Source organism: Protopterus annectens, chromosome 10.part0 (genome assembly GCF_019279795.1).
Source record: "Protopterus annectens isolate FY-2018-M chromosome 10.part0, PAN1.0, whole genome shotgun sequence".
Taxonomy (NCBI): Eukaryota; Metazoa; Chordata; order Ceratodontiformes; family Protopteridae; genus Protopterus; species Protopterus annectens.
The window spans coordinates 1,654,907,919-1,654,932,255 of record NC_056744.1 but is presented as its reverse complement, the minus strand read 5'-3'; the positions used below and the strand labels follow the sequence as shown (position 1 = coordinate 1,654,932,255).

Here is a 24,337-nt window from a genome sequence, read left to right as displayed (position 1 = left end):
TTCAAGCTATTAGGATGCCTTTGCTCTGCATTGCTTTACTTTATGCTTCTGTATTTTGGTATCTGATCATTTTTATGTCTGCCAATACGCATGGGCTGCAGTCACTTGACAGAATTACTTTTATTGGACAAATCTAGGAGTGTTTATTCCACATTGTTTCACATTCAGCTTGCATATACTGGTATTTTATGACTTCAGGACTCCTAGTCTGCAGGACATTATAATTACCTAGGGTAGCTATTTCAAGAATGAATGCCACTTTTGTCATTTTTTCCTTAAACTATCACATCTGGTTTTTCTTGCTTTACTTTCTTGGCTGTTGGTATTAGATGATGCCTTATGATCAGAAGCTCTTCATTTTCGGTATTATTTTTGTGATTCAGGTTTCCAATGCTTCTTTGCCATTTGTATGCTGTAGCGTTTGCACAATCTCTTCTGTAATGACATTATTGTACCTTTCTGTGTACGATCCCTCAACCATATGAATAACACAACCAGGAACCAGTAACCAATTCTAGTTTTGTACTACAGAACCTGCATTTGTCAACAATTTTTATTCCTATAGATTTTATAAACAAACATGTAAGTACTTTTTCAGCTTTAAATAATTTTCGAGGGCTGTAACCAATGGTTCTTTATCTAGTTCCACATCCAGCTGTATCAAATTACCTACAGGTATAAAACTTTTTTCAATACCAGATTATGAATTTTCATCCCTCACTCCTACACCAGTGGAGGTTTTTGGTACATCCAGGAACAAATACGGAGCTTTGAAAAATTAGTGAGTAAAAGCCGCAGTGGTACAGCGGTAGCGTTGTTGCCTCACAGCAAGAGGTTATCCTGTTCGGTTCTCGGCTGGAGTGCCTTTTGTGTGGAGTCTGCATGTCCTCCCCACGGTCGAGTGGCATCTGAAAGACATGCATGAATTGGCGTGCCTTCACTGAAGGTTGGGTGTCGGGCTGGCAACTCGGTACCATAAAAATCGACTGCCAATCATTAGCAGACCGGAGTTCCGCTGTGGCGACCCCTAACCGGGAAAAGCTGAAAAAACAAAGAAAAAGAAGAAAAATTAGTGAGGAAACTTAGAAGCCTGCAAATGAATAACATGTTTTTGAAACGTTTGCTGGAACTTAAACAGGTTCCTAAAGGTCTCCCTCTATGGAGTTTTACAGCTGTGAACTATGATTCCATTATGCATCAGGAACTTTTGGAACTTTTTGACAACACAGGTATGCAGTTAATGCATATTACTATACATGACAATGAATGTAGGCTTAAAGTATTGCAAAAAGAAGTAACTGAACTTAATGACAGCATTACTAAAGACATTATTTTACTGTAACAAAAGTTCTTTTGAAAAAATTTTTGCGGATCTTTCTAAGTTTGTAGATGAAGGGCTGGCTAGAAAACAGAGAAAGTTATTAAGGGATACAACTGACTACAAAGAGAAGAGAGTGTATCCTGAACCTAACACTAAAGAAACTGGCTGTATGGATGCTGTTTGGGTCTCCAATTCTGGACATAATAATGGCAATTTGTCTGTAGACCAAGCTGGTGACTATAGTGATACCAATGATTATTTTTTAGATCACCAAGTCCCTTTGAGGCAGTCAGAACATCTCCAGATCAAAACCAAGAGCTTTGTCCCTTATGGGAGACAGAAACAACAGTAGAAGGGCTCCAACTACCAAGGCAGGAAGGACAATTACCACAGGAACCGTTAAATGCACAGGTTCTAGTGGGTAATTTGGCTGAAGAAATATTGACTGTAAAATGCGTAAAAGGCGATTTTTTCCATCTATAATTTTATAGATGTGACAACTGATGGACATTTTAGTTTAAGTAAAGCTTTTTCTTATGTTCCTACCTACAGATTAGATACTGCCAAGGTACTTACAGGTTTGAAGCTTTTTACTAGACAATTGAACTTGACTTTGTTTTTTAATGTACAAGGTATTGTGAAAACAGGTGACAACCAAATGTTGAAAAGAAAAAGTACCTTTATACCACCACAAAATGTTGTGGTACATACTTTTGAACAGACATGTAAATTTGAATTAAGAAGATATATTAGTAAACCAACTGTTTTTTTTTCTGACAATTTAAACATCAATGAGAGAGCATGCCTAAAAATGTGGTTTGCATCCAGAGAATACCAGGTGATGAAACCCGACAAGGGTGGTAGAATGGTTTTAATGTTACATAATGATTATGTTAGCAAAATGTATGACATCTTGAATGACAGCAATATGTACGAAAGGGTGTCTTTAAATGAAGTTAATATGGCTTATACCAGCATTAACTAGTGGTTATTTGACTCATTTTGTCAGGATGTGCTAGATGCAGATGAATTAGATTACTTATTTGTCGATTTTCTGGTGATTCCCACTACATTTGGAATCCTGAAAATTCATAAAAACATCAACAACCCCCCATTTAGACCGACTGTCGCTGCTAGAAACTCAAAGACGGAACAATTGTCTTCCTATACTGATGTGTGTACCAAGAAAGTACTTTCCACCAAACCACACATCCTGAAGGACTCCTGGCACTGCTTGGAGTTGTTTAGGGACAATATTATTATGGATGAATATACGTTTACTACAATTGATGTGATTAACCTTTTTATGGTTATTCTGCATGACATCGGTCTGGAGTGTTTTGGTGAGAGCTTATTAAATGTTGAGGGCATTCATAACGTCATAAGAAATCTACTTGTTGAGATGATGGAGATAGTCTTAAACAACTTTTTGTATTTCAAGGGGGAATACTTTAGACAGAAATCTGGTGTTGCAATGGGGGCAAGGTGTTCCCCCATATATGCAAACCTTGTGCTTGCCGAGTGGGAAAGGAAATTTGTTTTTGAGTCTAGTTACATGACGGACGTTGCCCTATAGGTACATTTTCTTGATGATATCCTTGTTTTGTGGCGTGGCACAAAGAATACAATCAGAGATTTTGTGTTGTACCTAACAGGTGCAACTGATTTATTTTAAGATTTACCTATAATGTTGGCCTGAATGAAATACATTACTTGGACATACTGTTACATAAGCACACCCTGAAGGGGGAATTATGTTCCACCATTTATAGGAAAGAGACTTGCTCCAATATGCTCCTACAATTTGATAGTTGCCATCTCCCTCACCAAAAGAAAGGGGTTGTGAAGGGACAGATGGTATGCCTTTCCGGATTAGTGAGTGATGACCTTGTGTTTCAGACAGAAATGTCCAAGTTGATTGGACTTTTTATGAACAGAGGTTACCCAAATAGGTTATTAACCAAGACTAGAAATGAAATCCGTAAAAAACAGAAGGATATATCCACCCCGATTTTATTAATGAGTGCAGGTATGGAAATGAAAGAACAAACTGTTTTGCCCTTTAACCGGTACTCTGAGGCACTAAAAATGCTTATTAATAATTGCTGGGATGCAACTATTAGCAGTGAATTGAAAAGTAAGTTGGGTGAGAACCCATGGTAACCTACAGCAGAGGGAGGAACTTGAAATACATTTTTGACATGAATAAAGAGCTTTCTAATAAATGTTATTACTCCCATATGAGTAAATGTGGTATGTGCAGGTTCTGTAGATTTATACATGAAGACCCATATATGACCACTGAAGGTCATGGTTGGACAATACAATGCCCAGGACGTGCCAACTGCAACACAAAAATGGTGGTATATGTTGCTGTGTGTGGTACATGCCCTGCATTTTATGTAGGGAAAACTACCCGCCGGTTACGAGACCATATGGCAGAACATGTTAGGAACATTAGAAATAGAAAAACCACTAATGCATTATATTGTCACAGTGAAATTTGTGGAAATTTTAATACATTTTTCTTCTTTGTCGTCGATAGGGTTAAACACAATGATGGGGGGGGCAATGCTAAAACTACACTTGAGGCTAGGGAGATAATGCGGCAATTAAGACTCAATGCCACAGTGTCCCTAGGTATTAATGACCATTGTTCCATGGCCAGTATACTGAGATTAAGGGCAGCATTAATTTAATAAAGTTTATTTTTGTATGAATTGTCAAGATTTTTTTAGTGTTTTTATGCATTGTGAGTACAGTAATGACATTTCATTTTTATGTTTCTAGGTAGGCAGGCTGTAATTACTTGGTTTTGATTGGTGTTTTGTTACTATATTGAGTTAATGCTAGAACAAGGACTCTGATGATGCTTGTATGAAACAGGTGAAAGCGTTTACTCGTGTTGTTTATTGTGTTTCAATAAACATCCATTTTGTGTGGAATTTACGTGGTGTTGACTTTTATTTTTTAAGTACTTTTTCTCTTTTTTATTTTATCCAAATGTTTAGGGTTTCTTATACCTCCATGGGAAAAGATTAAATTCCGCAGTCACGTTAAAATTAAAATTTGTGAAATTAGTTGTTAAAATCTTAGATTTTTGCCAAGAATGTTCCTCTCACCAACTGCATGTACAAATAATTGCCTCCTTCTGCAGTTTATGTGGAGTTACATGTATTGAAGCATGCTTGAAATTTATTTTCTACTACCTCTGTTACTCCTGCTACAACTGGAACAGTGTTTCCTTGTTGAAGAGTGCTTTGGCTTCAGCTTGCATATCCTGGCAGTTTTTTGAATTTGTATATCTCAGTATGCCGGATGGTATCACTATCTTTAGATATTTAAATGTATCCTTGCTTCAGCTTTCTTGACTCTTGGTTGTGGATAATTCTGTCTGATTACAACTTCTTTATTTTCATTAATTCTTTGTTGTGCTTCCTTCCAATATGTGTCACTTACTTGTAAATTATAGTTTGCACAATCCCAGTGGTCTTGCCGCATTACAGTATCTTTGAGTACACAGGCCCTTAGCCATGAGTGTACTACAATCAGAAGCAAGGGTGGAAACTGTTTCTTGTTTGTACTACACAGCCTACATTTATCCACATCTCCCACTATCTTTTACAGACATTATAGACTTTGTAAGCCAACATTCACCAAATGCACTATTAAGAATTACCACCATTAATATTTCAGCCTTTGGCTTAAATTCACATTTTTTTGCCATTCAAGTATCAAGTCCTGATCAACATGTGGTTGTTTCAGTTCAATATTCATGCCACTATAATTGTAAGCTTCCTAGTTTTCTTTAAATTTTTTTCTAGTTATGACCTTTACATTCTTTCTTTCCTTTGACACTTTCTTTTGCCACCTCATGTTTGCCTACTTCAGGTTTGATTTCCATACACACTTTCTGAAATATTTCTACAATCTGAGTAAATAAAACACCTTAAACTGATTTTCTTCATGATTTAGAACTTTCACTATGTTTGAAGCTGATGATGCCAACAAATATGCATGCAGTCCTATTATCCTTTCCTATACACTATCAATTTCAAGGGGCCTGTACATCCTTCAGACCCAGGGGATACACAATTGTCATGCATTGTTTTTTACATATCATTTGATGAACATGAAGTAGTTTTGCTGCTTTCCTGTTCACCTGATCCAACACTTTTTGGAGGCAGTCAAGCATGCCAAATCTGTAAGTAAAAACAGAAACAGCAAGCTGATTCACACTTCACAGATATTTATGCATCTTTAAACATTTGTAGTTGTGCTTTCAGATTCTTATTTGAGCTGTACATTTTTAAATTCACAAAAAGTAGATGAGATGTCTTTGAATAGCATTGTTTTTTTGAAGGCCATGCTGTAGCTGTAACCTAGTATGTTAAGTAAACTGCTTAATGAGATAAAAGCAAGACAAAACATCAATGGCAACAAAGGCTCACCCTGAAATACCCCCCTTAGAATTTTTATCCCTGGGATAATAATTTACTCCAGAGCATGACACAACTGTACAGTAATTTGCCACAGTTTCAAAGTCACTTTAGCGTAACTGATTGATGTGGACTTTCTTCTCCACTTGCAGGCATTTCACAATCTGTGAATACGGGATGGTGTTGAAGGCTTTTTGTAAGCTATCCACAACATACGTTGATCCTGGCTGTTTTTACAGCTCGATGCTATGGCTATACTTAACAACAGATGACTTGTTTGTTCCATACGACTTTTTCCCAATATTTTGCTCTACTTGCGTGACTGAATTCTTTTTTTCTACATGACTATAAATTCAGACTGCATCATTTCCAGTATATCATTTATATATTGTTGGAAGGCAAGTTATTGATCTACAGTTCTTAGGATGGCTTGCAGGTTCACTCTTAAGGAGGACTGTGTTTTTCTCAGGCTGGTAACCCAGTTTGGTGTCTATTTTGGATGTACATACAAGTACATTTTATATGGGGCTAAAATCCTTCTGTAGCTTTGTTACTGCTGTTAACTGGAAGTTAGGCACTGCATCTGGATTTGGGGGTTTCCAGTTAGAGGCCTTTGTTTACTTGGTCTCATTTTTTTTGTCGGTTACTTCCACCCATTTCATATTCACTATATCAGAGCTTCTTACTGTTTTAGCTCTTTGATCCATTCTGCATCTTTATTATGTTCAAACAAAATGTACTGATTTCTTCTTTAAGCGGTGTTAACTGATTTTAGCTTGTTTTCCAAATCTCTATAAAATCTTCTTTTTTCGGGTGGGGGGGGTTATCAATGAATTGCTTGTTCTGTATTTGCCTTTACATTTGTCTGCATACCTTCTAAGTTTTTCTGCTTGTACTGTTATTTTCAATTTATTATTAAGAAGGGTGTATAATAAATACTGATGTGCTTTGATATCCTGTTTCTGTTATCGCATCTATTGTTTTAAGAATTTTTCAAGCTCTGTGCCCTTTTCTGTATTCTTAGAACAGTAATATTTCTCATCTTAGCTGCTGTATAAATTTTCTCTTTCATACTTCCATGGTAGCATTCTACTTGTTCCCTTCTTTTCCCATCTTGCTGTACATTTTTGTGGTATCACATTTATTATTAGTTTAGCTACACAGTGGTATATTCTATTTTTGTTACATCACAGGATTTTACTGGAACTGTCCCAAATTCTGTGCTCATTTATTGTATCAGTCTTGTAACATCTTGGGTCTTACGTCACTTTTTGTAATCTGTTTCTTTCATATTCAGCTGTCCATATCTGTTAAATCAAGCAGCTATTCCCTTGAGTCATTCTCTTGTAGACTGAAAGCACTCTATTTGCTCTGTTTGCTGTGTAATTCTAACTGGACCTTCAACAAGTCTCTTAGAGAAGGTTCCAGAACACTGAGGTGCGGCACATCTTCTTCAGAGATGCATCCATCTCCATCTGCTGGACTCATTGGCCCTTATAATACTGCCTGCATTGGAGTTTCTACAGTAAATCCTTCGCTTTGCTGTTAGTCTATCAACTTACATTTCTATTTGTTTAATTTCCACCTTCATAAACTTTTTTTTATTAATTACATTCCACTTTTAAGATTGTATTTTTTATTGTGAATGTATCACATCTATGTGCCCTTGCCTGTATTTCTCTTCAAATATGTTTAGAGTTGCATTTCTGTACCAATTAGTTTAGCTTTCTTCTCTGCATAAAGATTACACCACACCAAATTTCTTTTCATTTCCAATATTCTTTCTTTTTAACAATTTCAACAATTTCTGTGATTTTGATCTGCAGCTTTTAACAGGTTTTCTTGTGCAAGTATCTCTCTTTCCTCTAATTTCTTTCTCACTCTTGCTACATATCCCATGTAGTAACAGAGCATAACCTCTTTCTTATCCTCAACAGTCCACTTTATTGTTTCTATGCCTCTGGCTAGGAATGTCCATTTTTTTTGTAGACTATTACCTCCTTTTACCACACCGTGTAGACATGTGATTGGAATGTTTCCAAGTCTTAAGGACTCTACACTGCCTATCACTAGTACGTACCCTGGGAGAGTGCACTTTCTATCTTGGGACCTATGCACCCTGCTTTTTTTTTATCCACCTTTCTCCACGACTTATAAAATACTCACTACATATCAGTGTTGCTTTGTAAATACAAGGTCCACTACATGAAGGTACTCAACAAGACTTGAGGATGAATTCAGTTCCAGCAAAACTACTCTCCTTTTCTTGCTGATTATATCCCTCCATGCTCTCTCTCTCTTTTTAATTTCTCCAAATGCTTGGGATTTCTACTACCATAACAGGAATGGGCCCCATTCCTAAGTCAGGGCAGGATTAGAGTTCAAAGAATTAGTATTGTTTCAGTGTCTGATGTTTGCGAAGATGCTTTCTAAGACCAGAAGACTGTGTAAAACACTTGTTGCATTCAGTACATTTATATGGCTTGTCTCCTGTGTGAGTGAAACAATGGCTTTTAAGGCTGCTGGGATATATGAAACTCTTACTGCATTCAGTACATTTATAAGGTTTCACCCCTCTGTGAGAGTACTGATGATATCTTAGGTGTGACTTTTGTTTAAAACACTTGCTGCATTCATCACATTTATATAGCTTCTCATGCATGTGAATGGCATAATGCTGCTGAAGAGCTGAGAGAACTGCAAAACACTTACGGCACACAGTACATTTATAAGGTTTCTCGCCTATGTGCGTGTTTTGGTGCTGTTTCAGTTGTGCCTTTAATCGAAAACACTTACCACACATGACACATTTATGTGGCTTCTCTTCCACGTGAATGGCACGATGGCGCAGAAGACTACCGACATGCCTAAAGCACTTACTGCATTCAGCACATGTATATGGTTTCTCTCCTGTATGTGAACGCTGATGGGTTTTCAAGGCTTCCTTTAGTCGAAAACATTTACTACATTCAGCACATTTATAAGGTTTCTCCTCTATGTGAATGTTTTGGTGCTGCTTGAGTTGTGCCTTTAACTGAAAACACTTACCGCATTCAACACATTTATATGGCTTCTCTTCCACGTGAGTGGCACGATGGCGCTGAAGACTACCGACATGTCTAAAACACTTATTACATTCAGCACATGTATATGGTTTCTCTCCTGTGTGTGAGCGCTGATGGGTTTTCAAGGCTTCCTTTAGTCGAAAACACTTACTGCATTCAGGACATTTATATGGTTTCTCTCCTGTGTGAACAGAACAATGGATTCGAAGAGTACTAAACTGTGAGAAGCCCTTACCACATTCAGCACATTTATATGGTTTGTTACCTGTGTGAACAGCACGATGGTTTTCAAGATTGCGGAGGCGTCTAAAGCCCTTACTGCATTCAGTACATTTATATGGTTTTTCATCTGTGTGAGAGCTCTGATGGCATTTTAAGTTTGACTTGTATAAAAAACTCTTATTGCATTCAGTACATTTATAAGGTTTGTTGCCTGTATGATAGTTTTGATGGTATTTTAGTTGTGACTTGTATAAAAAACACTTAGTGCATTCAGTACATTTATAAGGTTTGTTGCCCGTGTGATAGCTTTGATGGTATTTTAGTTGTGACTTGTATTTATAACACTTAGTGCATTCAGTACATTTATATGGTTTCTTCTCTGTGTAAGCTCCCAGACTGTCACGTTCAGAGCTCTTGCTACACTTATGTTTTGAGAGATGTTGTCTCACATGAGTGAAGTGAGACTTCTTATACCCCTTTACAGGCTGAGCCCTCTGCTTCAGATTCTCTCCTGGACGATATAATTCAAATGGCCCAAGTGATGGCTGCTGGCTGCAACCCCTTCTACAATCTGCGTTTTTGTTACCTAAAAATAAATTATTTATTAGTACTTTATTATAACAGTGAATCAAATATGTCAGATATTTGCATCACAACAACATGTATATATTGTTAGCTAGTTAAAACGTTCTTATGCATTTTGTTTCCATAAAGGCATTTTGCTGTGCTGTTACTAACACACCTGCTTAAACAAGTGTAAGCAATTCTGACTTAATCTCTCAGAAAGTACAGTTGTGTACGCTTACCATAAATGTAGATGTTCGAGTGTCTTCACTGTTGCTGTCATGACTGTAGGGTTCTCCCCTGCCTGCAGGCAGTCCTTGGTCGGCCAGAATCCCAAAGTCTGGGTCCAGCGTCGGCTGCTCAGCCATACTCCCTGACGTCAGAGCGCCAGGAGTACAAAGCTGACAGCCGACGCCATGTTCTCCAGTTTTTCTTGCCCCAGATGTCAGGTGTTCCAAAATGAGTAGGATCTCATACCCTTTGCAAATACACCTCAGAAGAAGGGTGAAGAAGGGAACCACACAAAGGAGAAAATGAGAGGGGACAGGAGGGAGGGTAACCCAGACTGCAACAGTGAAGACACTCGAACATCTACATTTATGGTAAGCGTACACAACTGTACTATGTTCATCGTGTTTCACTGTTGCAGTCATGACTGTAGGGTTGAATCCCAAAGCAGAATAAAAGGGAGGTGGTCATAAAGTAGAGGGGGCGGCTAAAAGGCCCTGCAAGACTGCAGAAGCAAAGCCTGCCCTAGACTTAGAGTAGAGAGGTAGATTGTAGTGCTTGGAAAAAGTATGCACTGAACTCCAAGTTGTCTTTGGTAGGAACTCCCCTGAGGAAGGCAGCTGTAGTGGCAGCAGCTCTGGTAGAGTGAGTCCTTATACTCCCTGGGATTTGCTTTCCATGGTGTGAATAACAAAATCTGATTCCGTGAGCAATCCATTTAGAAATGGTTTGTTTTGAAATGGCTTTACCTTGGGAACTTGAAGCATAAGAAACAAACAATTGCTCTGATTTCCTGATGTCCTTGGTTCTGTCCAGGTAAAAACGTAGTTGTCTGTGTACATCCAAGGAATGCAAGATCCTTTCCCCCTTATTTTGAGGAGTGGGGAAAAAAGTTGGCAAGTGAATACTTTGATTTAAAGCCACTTTGGAAACCACCTTAGGCATGAAAGTAGGATTAGTCCTTAAAGACACCCTGTCTTGATGAAAAATAATATAAGGTTCCACAGCCATGAAAGCTTGCAACTCCGAAACTCTCCTGGCAGAGGTCAGAGCTAACAGGATGGCTGTATTCCAAGATAAAAACTTGATGTCAGATGTGGCAGCAGGCTCAAAAGGAGGTAAGGTGAGCTTTTCCAAAACATAGTTGAGATCCCAAGCAGGAATGGGTGGAGATCTAGGGGGCCTTAAGTTCTTAGCTCCTCTGAGAAACTGTCTCATGAGCTGGTGGGAAAAGATTGGAGGGTATGTATTATAATGAGCAGAAATAGCAGAGGCATGTATTTTTATGGAAGAGAAACAGAGACCCTTATGTAAGAGGTCTGTCAGGTAAAGTAAAATCAGAGGAATGTTAGGAATAAGAGGATCTGAATCCCGAGCCTGCATCCAGGAGCAAAATCTTTTCCATTTTCCTGCATAAGATTTTCTAGTGCTACGACGTCTGCCTTCTAAAATGACATCCATAACCTGCTTGGGTAGGAGAGAATGAATCATAGACCCTGGATTAACCATGCCGCCAGGCTGAGAGTTTTGACATGGGAGTGCAGAACCTGACCCTGGTGTTGGGACAGAAGGTTCGGAGTCTGTGGTAAAACCCAAGGGGGCTCCAGACAAAGGTTTTTCAGAGTTGGGTACCAAAACTGTCGAGGCCAATATGGGGCCAGCAAGATTATCATCTTGGGCTTGTCCTGTTTGTTCTTTAATAACACCCGTGGAAGAAGAGGTAGAGGCGGGAAGGCATACCCCGAGAGGTTTCTCCAACTGAATGATAGTGCATCCACTTTCCAAGCTAGTTCATGGAATGTCCTGGTGCAAAAAGTCTGTAGTTGATGATTGAGGTGGGATGCAAACAGGTCTATGTGAGGACATCCCCAGACTGCTGTAATCATCTTGAATATTTCGGTGTCCAGCATCCATTCGTGTGGGTCCGACAGGTTTCTGCTCAGACTGTCTGCCAGGAAGTTTTGCTTCCCTGGTAGAAACTGAGCTTGAAGGTCCAGTTTGCAAGCTAGAGCTGTGTTCCATAGATCCATGGCTAGTCTGCAAAGGGAATAGGAATGAGATCCCCCTTGCTTGTTTATCTACCACATAACTGTGGTGTTGTCTGTCCGTATCAGTAGTTGTCCTGGATGTAGAAGATTCCTGAAGGCCAATAGAGCCTTCTGAACGGCTAACATTTCCTTTAAATTGATATGCAGGAGCTTCTGATCCTTTGTCCAAAGGCCCTGCAGACAGTTGCCCCGAAAATGGGCTCCCCATGCATAATCTGAGGCGTCCGTGGTTAGTATCTGAGTGGCTGGAGGCAGACTCAAGGGTTTTCCTTTGTTTAGAGTACATGCCTTGGACCACCAAAGGAATTCCTTTTGAAAACAAGGCAGGACGGTAATCTGTATGTCTAAACTGTGGCAATGCTGAGACCATACACTTTTTAGGTACCACTGTATTTTCCTCATATGTAGTCTTGCATATGGTATGAGAAGGATGCAGGAGGCCATGAAACCCAAAGCCTGCAGGAATTTCCTTGCAGATAGCTGAGTTACTTGAACTAAAAGCTAGTGTTGGCTGAATTTTGTTATTTGCTAGTAATTACAGGTGTGGGGGTAGCCACATTCAGTGATTTCCTGTCCTTGCATATTTAAACTGGTGCATGTGAAATAATTCCTGCTTTAAAACTTCAGCTTGGCAAGCTAAGAACTTGGTTATATTCAACTGGACGTATAAGAGAATTTAAGTACCTTTTTATGCACTTTTTCTTTTAAAAAATACAGTATTTAAATTGATTTAAACTGTGTATGAAGGAGTGTTGAAGGAATTTTTAACTGGTTATTCTGCTCTTCAGTAACTTGAACTAAAAGCTAGTGTTGGCTGAATTTTGTTATTTGCTAGTAATTACAGGTGTGGGGGTAGCCACATTCAGTGATTTCCTGTCCTTGCATATTTAAACTGGTGCATGTGAAATAATTCCTGCTTTAAAACTTCAGCTTGGCAAGCTAAGAACTTGGTTATATTCAACTGGACGATAAGAGAATTTAAGTACCTTTTTATGCACTTTTTCTTTTAAAAATACAGTATTTAAATTGATTTAAACTGTGTATGAAGGAGTGTTGAAGGAATTTTTAACTGGTTATTCTGCTCTTCAGTAACTTGAACTAAAAGCTAGTGTTGGCTGAATTTTGTTATTTGCTAGTAATTACAGGTGTGGGGGTAGCCACATTCAGTGATTTCCTGTCCTTGCATATTTAAACTGGTGCATGTGAAATAATTCCTGCTTTAAAACTTCAGCTTGGCAAGCTAAGAACTTGGTTATATTCAACTGGACGTATAAGAGAATTTAAGTACCTTTTTATGCACTTTTTCTTTTAAAAAATACAGTATTTAAATTGATTTAAACTGTGTATGAAGGAGTGTTGAACTGGTTATTCTGCTCTTCACTAACTTGAACTAAAAGCTAGTGTTGGCTGAATTTTGTTATTTGCTAGTAATTACAGGTGTGGGGGTAGCCACATTCAGTGATTTCCTGTCCTTGCATATTTAAACTGGTGCATGTGAAATAATTCCTGCTTTAAAACTTCAGCTTGGCAAGCTAAGAACTTGGTTATATTCAACTGGACGATAAGAGAATTTAAGTACCTTTTTATGCACTTTTCTTTTAAAAATACAGTATTTAAATTGATTTAAACTGTGTATGAAGGAGTGTTGAAGGAATTTTTAACTGGTTATTCTGCTCTTCAGTAACTTGAACTAAAAGCTAGTGTTGGCTGAATTTTGTTATTTGCTAGTAATTACAGGTGTGGGGGTAGCCACATTCAGTGATTTCCTGTCCTTGCATATTTAAACTGGTGCATGTGAAATAATTCCTGCTTTAAAACTTCAGCTTGGCAAGCTAAGAACTTGGTTATATTCAACTGGACGATAAGAGAATTTAACTACCTTGTTATCCACTTTTTTTTTGTAAAAATACAGTATTTAAATTGATTTAAACTGTGTATGAAGGAGTGTTGAAGGAATTTTTAACTGGTTATTCTGCTCTTCAGTAACTTGAACTAAAAGCTAGTGTTGGCTGAATTTTGTTATTTGCTAGTAATTACAGGTGTGGGGGTAGCCACATTCAGTGATTTCCTGTCCTTGCATATTTAAACTGGTGCATGTGAAATAATTCCTGCTTTAAAACTTCAGCTTGGCAAGCTAAGAACTTGGTTATATTCAACTGGACGATAAGAGAATTTAAGTACCTTTTATGCACTTTTTCTTTTAAAAAATACAGTATTTAAATTGATTTAAACTGTGTATGAAGGAGTGTTGAAGGAATTTTTAACTGGTTATTCTGCTCTTCAGTAACTTGAACTAAAAGCTAGTGTTGGCTGAATTTTGTTATTTGCTAGTAATTACAGGTGTGGGGTAGCCACATTCAGTGATTTCCTGTCCTTGCATATTTAAACTGGTGCATGTGAAATAATTCCTGCTTTAAAACTTCAGCTTGGCAAGCTAAGAACTTGGTTATATTCAACTGGACGATAAGAGAATTTAAGTACCTTTTATGCACTTTTTCTTTTAAAAATACAGTATTTAAATTGATTTAAACTGTGTATGAAGGAGTGTTGAAGGAATTTTTAACTGGTTATTCTGCTCTTCAGTTATTCCCACCCACCGCCTGTTTTTGTTTTGGTGATCTTAGTGGCATTGAAACTGCCCGCCCTCAGCCTGCCTCTGGGCCCATCTCATTTGCTCACTCAACTGAGTGCAGTGAGATCATATTCTGATTTCAGGCACTCCTACTGTGTACAAAGAGAGCATCTGGGAAATAGAAAAAAAAAAAAAATTAAGCTTATTTCCTGCCTTTCTTGTTAAGTGGTACAGACTATTTGTAGGCTTCTGAGCCCCAAGCCCTTCTGTGTTTGAGGGAAGCCTTCTAGCTTGTTTTTTTTTTCTTGTAACTAGCCAGTTTTCTAGTTTCAGCACTCAAATCTGTTTCTTTGATCTCAGCACTTGTTCAGAAAAAAAAAAAAAAAAAAAAAAAAATTTCATCTGCTTTTACTGTACTTGTGTTTTTACCTACTTCTTTTTACTTTTGCATCATCTTAAAATACTCAATTGTATTTATTACTGCTTGGTGTAACTCATTCTAAGCCTTTTGGTTTAAACACTTGGGCTTCGGACCAGTTAGTTGTTTTGCACTGAGAGGTTTGTGGTCTGCACTGTTGTGGCAGAACAGGTAGCTTACATCCTTCTAGGTTGAGAACTGCTGATTGAGGGCTCAGTGTCTGTTATTCTAAAAGTGTATTAATTCTGGTTTAAGCACTTGGGCTTTCAAGCCAGTTATTTTACATTAAGAGGGTTCGTGGTCTGCACTCTTGTGGGAGGAGAGGCTGGACTCTGCCCTTCTGAGCTGGGAATTTCTGGTTAAAGGCTTATAGTGCATGCATATCTGAACTGTTTCTTACTGAAGTTGGTGCGCCTTGTTTGCTGTGGCATAGACTGAATTCGGGCCTGCTGGATCTAGCTTTGTTTGTGTAACTTGAGCACTAATCCAGACATTCTCTAAAGTATTCAATGGTATTTATTACTGCTTGGTTGTAACTTGATTAAAGTGTAGCTATCATTCAAGTCTTTTGGATTAAGCACTTGGGCTTCAGACCAGTTGTTTTACATTAGGAAGGTTTGTGGCAAGCACTGTGGTGGCAGGACAGGTAGCTTTCATCCTTCTAAGTTGGGAACTGCTGATTGAGAGCCCAGTGTCCAAGTGTATTAGTTCTGGTTTAGGCACTTGGGCTTCAGGCCAGTTATTTTACATTAAGAAGGTTCGTGGACTGCACTCTTGTGGGAGAAGAGGCTGGACTCTGCCCTTCTGAGCTGGGAATTTTCTGGTTAAAGGTTTATAGTGCCTGAATATTTGAACTGTATCTTACTGAAATTGGTTCACCTTGTTTGCTCTAGCATAGACTAGATCCAGGCCTACTGAATCTAGCTTTGTTTATATACTTGTTGTTTGTTTGCTTGTTATTTCCTGGAAGCTAATTCACCTAATACGCAACTTCTCAGCACTTCTGTGGATCACTAGTGATATCTGCATTGCTTACTGTACTTATTTCCTTGTTTCACTTGAAAGAAAGTTACTGTTTGTCGTTTTGCATTTAGTTACTTGTATCACATTGCACTCAAGTTACCTGGCACTTGCTCACTAAAGCAATTATATAAGTCAGCACTAAAAATTAAAAGCACTACACCCTCATTCCCCACTGGCCCTTGTTTTCAATTAAGGATTTCCCAATATTATTCTAGCATGTCCAAAGGTCAGTTGTCAATCTCCTCTCCGGTCCAGCTGGTGAATCTGGGAATCTTGAGGCAATGTTATAACTGCCTCATGTACACAGACAACCCTCTCCTCCTCCCACATAACACAAATACTTGCGAGAGATGCAGCTATTTAGCCAAACTGGAGGCTGAGCTCTCTCAACTCAGGACTGGCAAGACCAGACAGGAGGAGAAGGCAACTACACACACCACAAAACCAGCCTCACATAATGCTACCACTCCACTGAATCAAACACATAAACACACAAAGACATACTCGGAGGCTCTGAGTAAAAATTTACCTAAACAGCAGAGGCCTCCAAAGCAGACACCCAAACAACTGCTACCTCAAGACACCCCACAAGCAACACATAAACCACAAAAGCAGTGTGCAAAGCAGTCACAGCCCTTAAGGCCAAATACAACACCAAACATACTTGTCATAGGTGACTCCATAGTCAGACACACTGACGTCCCACTCACCAGGCTGAACAAGGAGAGGGTCACAGTAAGCTGCCTATCGGGCGCTAGAATCCGCCACATAACACAAGCACTCGGGTCACTCCACAGCAAGTACAAATATGACACAGTCATTGTCCATGCTGGTGTGAACGACCTGAGACGTACCTCCCTGGACTGCATGAAAAGAGACATAGAGGAGCTCTCTGATTATGTAGCCCAGGCAGGTATGACCCTAACCCTGAGCAGTATCCTTCCTTCACCAAGAATGATGCCACAATATAGAGACAAGATGATCAGCTTTAACAATTGGCTTAATGTCTGGTGTCATTCAAAGGGGATCCAGTGTCTGTCTGCCTGGGATGACATGCTTGACAAGCCACGCTGCTTCAAGGGACGGCTTGCACCTGTCACCCTGGGATTCGGATATTGGCTAAGGCTCTTGCCACCCCATAGTGCCTTTTTAGGCAAGGCTCAAATTCTAAACCTACCACCCTAGAAAACAAAATGGGAAGAAATTGAGGGTAATGCTGCTCAATGCCAGAAGTCTAAATCTCAAAATGCACTTTTCGAGGCCCTTCTCAGTATGGAGAACATCGATGTCTGTGCTGTAACTGAAACCTGGTTCAAGGCTCCTGAGAGCACCCCGGCACTATTAGGTTTTACTTCATATCATGCTCCGCCCCAAAACCCGGACCACTCCACAAAAGGAGGGGTGTATCCATATTCATAAAGGATACTCACACCTCCAGGTTGGTGGCAACGCATGAAGCTTCGAAACCATCCAGGTGCAACTAACAATAGGCAAAACTGCTCTACAAATTGTAGCATGCTACAGGCCACCCTCTCAAACTCAGGAACCCCACACAGCCTTCCTGAAGACACTGGAGGGTATAAATGTATCTCCAAACACCATCATATTGGGTGACTTCAACTACCCGAATATAGACTGGGAACATTACTCAAGCCCTAACTTTCTAGCCCAACGGTTCCTGGAGTTCATAAATTCAAATGCCATGGAACAGCTAGTCACTGTTCCCACGAGAGGAGAAAATATACTAGATCTCATTGTCACAAACATGGGGACAAAATGCTCCACACCGAAGTATATCCCTCATTGGTGAGATCTGATCATAAACTAATCTCACTGGAAATCCACATACCCCCCCCACCCCAAACAAAAAAGACAATAGTGAAGAACTTCTCTATAGCAAACTTCACACTACTCAAGACTGGTGTGGTATCCTTCAAGGCCCCTGAGTCAGAGGAAACCACAACCCAAGCTGCGGAAGCCCTTACAAATGCCTTGTATGAACACCTCCAGGACTGCATGGATCAGGCAATCCCAAATAAAACCAAGACTCTTTCCACAAAGGGCAAACGTCCAGTCTGGTGGACCCCAGCCATTAACAAACTTTACAATAAGAGGAGAAAGCTATTACATGATAGAACAAAATCCATAAAAGGGAAGTCACCCCTGATCATTATTAGTAAAAAATACGAGCACTCATAAAATCAACTAAGGCCAATTTTGAGAGAAAAATTGCCATGGATTCAAAGGACAATCATAAGGCCTTTTCAGCTATGTTAGGAACCTGGGTGGAAACTCACAGATATGCTCAGAATTAGTCCAAAATGATACAAAATCACTGAACCCACAGACATTGCCAACATACTGGCAGACAGGTTCAGTGCAAACTTCACCCCTCTCCCCTAAAGGAGAGATAACTATCCCAGCCGAGTGTAGCCTCCCGGACATCTCAAATGCGCAGGTGAAAGCTGCTCTCTCTAAAGCTAAAACACAGCATCAATGGGACCGGATGGTGTCCCCGGCTGTGTGCTACACGAGCTAAATGAGGAATTAAACCCGCACATAAGGCAGCTGTTTAATCTCAGCCTTACCACAGGATACGTGCCCAAGGAGTGGCGTCGGCAACTGTGGTCCCACTCCACAAAGGTGGCGCCTCTGGACCCTGGTAATTACCGCCCATAAGCTTAACAAGTCTAGTCTGCAAAGCTATGGAGAGGATCATAATGGAGCTCATAAACAAAGATATAGGGACTTGCAGACATTGGACCCGACCCAGTTTGGCTTTGTCAAGGGAAGATCATGCCTTTTGAACTTGGTCGACTTCTTGAAATAGTCACCAAGGCCATTGATGAGGGAAAGGCAGTCCATACAGCCTACCTTGACCTTGCAAAGGCTTTGACACAATACCCCACTCGGGTATTGTAGAAAAACTTACCAGCTTAAATGTAAACCCATATGTCACAAGATGGGTTGCAAACTGGCTTAAGGACAGAACCCACAGGGTTAGAGTTGCTGGCGCTGTGTCAGACTCCAAGCCGGTCACAAGTGGTGTCCCACAGGGCTCGGTCCTTGGCCCCTATTGTTTGGCATCTACTTCTCAGAAGTACAGGCCAACATGGGAGGACTTTGGCTGACAAAGTTTGCAGATGACTGCAAACTGGGCCATAGTGGAAAGTGCATCGGACACTGATATCCTTCAGAAGGACTCACGGAAACAGATAGCTGGTGCCAGAGCCATGGCCTGAAGTTAAACGCCAAAAATGTATAGTCATACCCTTCGGGAAAAACAAGGTAACCCCAAGCTACCATATAGGTGGCAATCCACTAAGCACAGAAGAGGTTATCAGGGACCTGGGGACCCAGGTTGACAGTGGCCTTTCTTTGACACTCACGTTGCTAAAGTGGTTAGAAAGACCTTCTACATTGCCCACCTGATCATGAAGGGATTCACATCCAGATCTAGTGAGGTCATTGTTCCCCTGTACTCTTCACTTATCAGACCAATGATCGAGTACAATGCCCCATTAAGGATGTATCTCACCCGACATCTGCAGCAATTGGAGAGACCCCAAAAGTTCCTCACCAAAAGATAAAGGGACTCCAAAATCTGTCATATGCTGCCAGATTGAAGAAACTCCAGCTCTATTCAGTCGCATACCGTCTGCTCAGAGGTGACATGTGCCTGACATACAAGGCCATGTCCAACCCGAATTAATGGACATGCTCCACCTCAAAAATCCAAATCCACCAAAACCACTAGAGCAAGCGACTTAAACCTTAGCACGGATATAAATAGGACGTGCTGGAGGGATAGATTTATCACTCAGAGACTCCCTATGCTGTGGAATAAAATCCCGGTCCATGTGAGGCAGAGCACCTCGCTGACTCTGTTCAAGAGAAATCTAGACCTGTGGATGGGAGATCGTAGGTTTACCCCGGGAATCATCTCTGGGTCACTGCTGGACAGAGGCACAACAAACTAATGGGCACAGTATTTTTTCATATAAGGGGTGGCGTAAGCCACAATAATTTGGGCTAGGCTTATAAATGCCTTAGGGCAGATAGCCTAGTATAAACCTATGAACCTATGAACCTATAATGTTGCCAAGGTTTTGAAAGTTGAAGCCAGCTGTAATTGTTTTTCGTATGTCAGAAATGCCATCTGGGTTGTTGTGTTGAGAAGAGCACCCAGAAAAGTTATCTGTTGTGATAGTGTCAAATTTGACTTTTTTTATGTTTACAGTGAATCCCAAGAACTTGAGAAGATTCTGAACAAATTCTAGATGCTGGAGTAAGACATCCTTGCTGTCTGCCTGATAAAGACAGTCGTCCAGATGAGGGTAAATTTGAATTCCCTTGAGTCTGCAATAAGTTACTACTGGAGCCAGGCATTTGGTGAAGACCCTGGGTGCAGTAGACAATCCAAAGGGCAGCGCAGAGAATTGATAGTGCCTCGATCCGGCCTTGAACCTGAGGTATTTTCTGCATTCCTGCCTGATGGGAATGTGTAAATATGCCTCCTTTAAATCCAAAGTTACCATCCATACATTTTTGGTTAGCATTGGAAGTAGCTGCTGTAGAGTAAGCATCTTGAATTTTGGTATCTCGAGAAAAGTGTTCAAGACTGACAGATCCAGAATGGATCTCCATGAATTTTGCTTTCTGGGGACCAGAAAGAGCCTTGAGTAAAAACTCTGTCCCATCTCTGAAAGCGGAACCAGTTCTATGGCTTTCATAGCCAAGAGAGCTTCCACCTGGTTTAAGGCCTCTAACCATTGATGTTTTGGAAGATCAGGCCATCCGCTTGGTCTTGGTAGGGTATGAAAATGGAATTTGTAACCTCTTGAAACCACATCCAGAACCCACTTGACTTGGGTTATACGAGTCCAATTTAGGTGAAAAAGAGAAAGTTTTCCTCCGAGAGGGGCTTCCAGGCAAGAAGTTCCTGCAACCCAACAAAGGGAGTCATTGAGTCTGTTTTCTATGAGCTTGCGACCTGTCCTCTCCTCCCCTAGGGGTGGAAGCAGTCCACTGTTTCGGTCTATAAGAGGCTTGCGTTTGAGGCCTTCCTCGGGAGCGTCTGTATCTACCCCTCTGAGGCCTGTCAGAATTGGGAAAGGACCAATTTTTAGTAGGCCAATTCCTACTAATTCTGGGCAGCTGTACTTGTAAGAAATCTTTAACCGTTTGCATGGATTTTGCCTTGTCCTCCATCTTCTTTATCACCTCTTCAGCTTTAGATCCAAACAAAACATTATGCTGAACAGGAGCATCCAATAATTTAGCTTTTACTTGATCTGGCAAGTTTTGTTCCTTTAACCACGCATGCCTTCTAATGACTGTGCCAGAGGCAGCAGCCCTACAAGTAGCCTCTAAGGCATCAAATCTACAGTGTAAACCATGCTTCCCAACTTGTTCAGTGGCATGCATTAAGTCATGTAATTCCTTATCATCTGCACAGGCGGAAATAAGAAGTTATGTACTCACCATAACGTTCCATCTGAGTAGGTAGCTTCATTTGTCTGCAACCTGTGGGTCTTGGATCCGATATCGGATCCGAGCCGGCAACTTGTTTCAAGCTAATGGATCCGAGCTCCTAGCTCCTCCCCTCACCCATAATCCCCTGCTAACCCTCCATGACCTCAGATCGAGTTTGCCCCTCAATATATACCCAAAAACGGGTATCCAACTAAAATAGATCCGAAGAAGGCCAGGGGGAAGGAGGGGGGGATGGTTGCAGACAAATGAAGCTACCTACTCAGATGGAACGTCATGGTGAGTACATAACTTCTTAATCTGAAGTAGGGAGTTCATTTGTCAGCAACCTGTGGGACAGAGTCCCCAGCTACCTGAACCTTGGGTGGCCATCATGGAAGGATATTGCGAAGCACCGCAGAGCCAAAGGATGTTCTCCCTCTAGAAATCACATCCAGTTTGTAGTGGTTAATAAAGGTATGAGATGAAGCCCAAGTGGCTGCCGAACAAATATCATCCAATGGAACTCTAGACTTGAAGGCCGCAGAAGTAGAGATGGAACGAGTGGAATGTGCACAAACTCCTTCCAGTGCGGGTCTCCCAGAGGCTTGGTACGCCAATATGATACATTGAGAAATCCAGCGTGATAGAGATACTTTTGATATTGCTTTCCCCAAATTAAATTTGGCAAAGGAAACGAACAGCTGGTCGGATTGTCTATGACCAGCTGTTCTATGAGTATAAAAGCGAAGCTGCCTATGAACATCTAATGAGTGCAGCTTGTACTCTCCTTTATTCTGATATTTAGGGAAGAAAACCGGTAAATTTATGGATTGATTTATGTTGGTTTCTGATGCTATCTTGGGAAGAAAAGAGGGATTGATCCTGAGGTACACTCTGTCTGGGTGAAAGATCAAATAAGGAGGCTTCACAGAAAGAGCTTGAAGCTCCGAAACTCTTTTTGCTGAAGTGATGGCTACAAGGAATGCTGTTTTCCAAGACAAGAATTTGAGATCTACTGAAGCAGCGGGTTCAAAAGGTGGAGCAGTCAAGGCTTGAAGAACTAGTGAAAGATCCCACAGTGGTACGGCTTCTTTTATAGGGGGTCTAAGCAAGAAGGTGCCCTTGAGAAAGGTTTTACACAACTTGGCCGACATCAAAGGCCCTGTATCATGTCCCACATGGTAATGTGAGATGGCTGCCAATTGCACTTTGACAGATGAACAACTAGCGCCTTCCTGAAAAAGTTCGGTTAGGAAGTCTAATATGGACGGAAGAGGAGCCGTAAAGGGATCTAGATCATGATGCTCCGCCCAGATGGAGAAACGCTTCCATTTACTGCGGTACACTTTCCTGGTGGAGGGCTTATGCGCTGCCACAAGGATGGCTTTGACTGGTGAAGAGATACCGGGAGTCCTAACTAGGAGTGGAACTGGAGCAACCAAGCTGTCAGTTTCAGATTATCCAGGTTTGGGGTCGGTAAGTTCGACGGATGGGAGATTAGATCCGGACTGGGATCCAGAATCCAAGGAGGATTCACTAGGTGAGACCACAGGTAAGGGAACCAAATTTGTCGAGGCCAGAACGTGGCAATGAGGATCATCCTGCTCCCCAACCGCGAGGCTTTCTGTAAGAGTTGCAGCATCAGGGGTAGAGGAGGATAGGCATAAAGTAGACCGGGTGGCCAAGCATGCACCAGAGCATCTCTTGGAGTTTCCCCTGGAGGGGGAATCAAAGCGAAGAAATTGCCGCATTTGGTGTTTGAGGGAGACGCAAAAAGATCGCAGCAGGGTTGCCCCCATATTGCGAATATCTGCTTCACTACTAGTGGATTGAGAGACCACTCGTACGGGGTAAGAAGGGTGCGACTGAGTTTGTCCACTAGGATGTTGGTCCGTCCCGGAATGTGCGTTGCAATCAGAAAGTGGTTGGTGGAGATCACCCATTCCCACACTCTCATGGCTTTGCGGCATAGAGGGTAAGATCTGGTTCCCCCCGTTTGTTGATGTACCAGACAACCGACATGTTGTCCGACTGAATTGCAATCGTTCCTATGGGGAGGAGATTCTGAAGTGCTTGCAACGCGAACAGCACCGCTCTCATCTCCAGAACGTTGATATGCAGGGAGGTCTCTGTGTCGTTCCACGTGCCTTGGACCATCCTGCCTGAATAATGTCCCCCCACCCGAGGCGGGAGGCGTCCGTGGTCACCGTGGCGAGAGGGGGAGAGGTGCAGAAGGGACGGCCCGTATGGAGGTCCGGAGCTTGGAGCCACCATAATAGAGCCCTCCTGCAAGCCTTGCTGATAGCAATGGGGTGGTGAAGAGGAAGGGATAGAAAGGACCATTGCACTAGAAGTGTCCATTGCAGTACCCGCATGTTCAGACGGGCGCATGGAAGGAGCGTAATCGCTGCCGCCATGGAGCCTAGTGCCCTCAGGACCAATTCCACTGATGAAGTCTCTGATTGGAGGATAGCCCGCACATGGAGTTGCAAATTCCGGATTCTCTCGGAAGTTAGAAAGGCTCGTAGCTCTCTGGTGTCTGTTCTGGCTCCTATGAATTCTATAACTTGTGTCAGGGCCATAAGATTTGTCGGCATTTATGGTGATGCCTTACTGTGGGGCTAGGCAGGGAAAGAAATCTCTGGCTGAGCAAAGTAGATGCCTTGTTGGGGCGGTCAGGAGCCAGTCGTCCAGGTACGGAAAGACCTGTATTCCCTGGAGTCTCAGGTGGGCCGCAATCACTGCTAATACCTTGGTGAACACCCTGGGGGCTGTGGTGAGGCCAAAGGGAAGGACCCTGAAATGGTAGTGACTGGCTCCCAGCCGGAAGCGGAGGAACCTCCTGGATCGTCGGTCCATTAGAATGTGGTAGTACGCATCCTTGAGGTCTATAGAGCACATCCAACTGTTCTCCCTTAGAAGGGGGAAAATAGATTGAAGAGTGACCATTTGGAATTTTTCC

General features: G+C 41.3%; 1 protein-coding gene across 1 annotated transcript in view; it reads right to left on the bottom strand.

Moving 5' to 3' along the window:
- Positions 1 to 996: 996 nt before the first annotated feature.
- Positions 997 to 24,337, bottom strand: part of LOC122813857 (zinc finger protein 883-like) — a 270,161-nt gene continuing 246,820 nt past the window's right edge. The window contains exon 5 of the mRNA XM_044086396.1: positions 997 to 9,633. Coding sequence (XP_043942331.1) covers positions 8,150 to 9,633 — 1,484 coding nt within the window. The 3' untranslated portion in view covers positions 997 to 8,149. The remainder of the gene's footprint in view (positions 9,634 to 24,337) is intronic.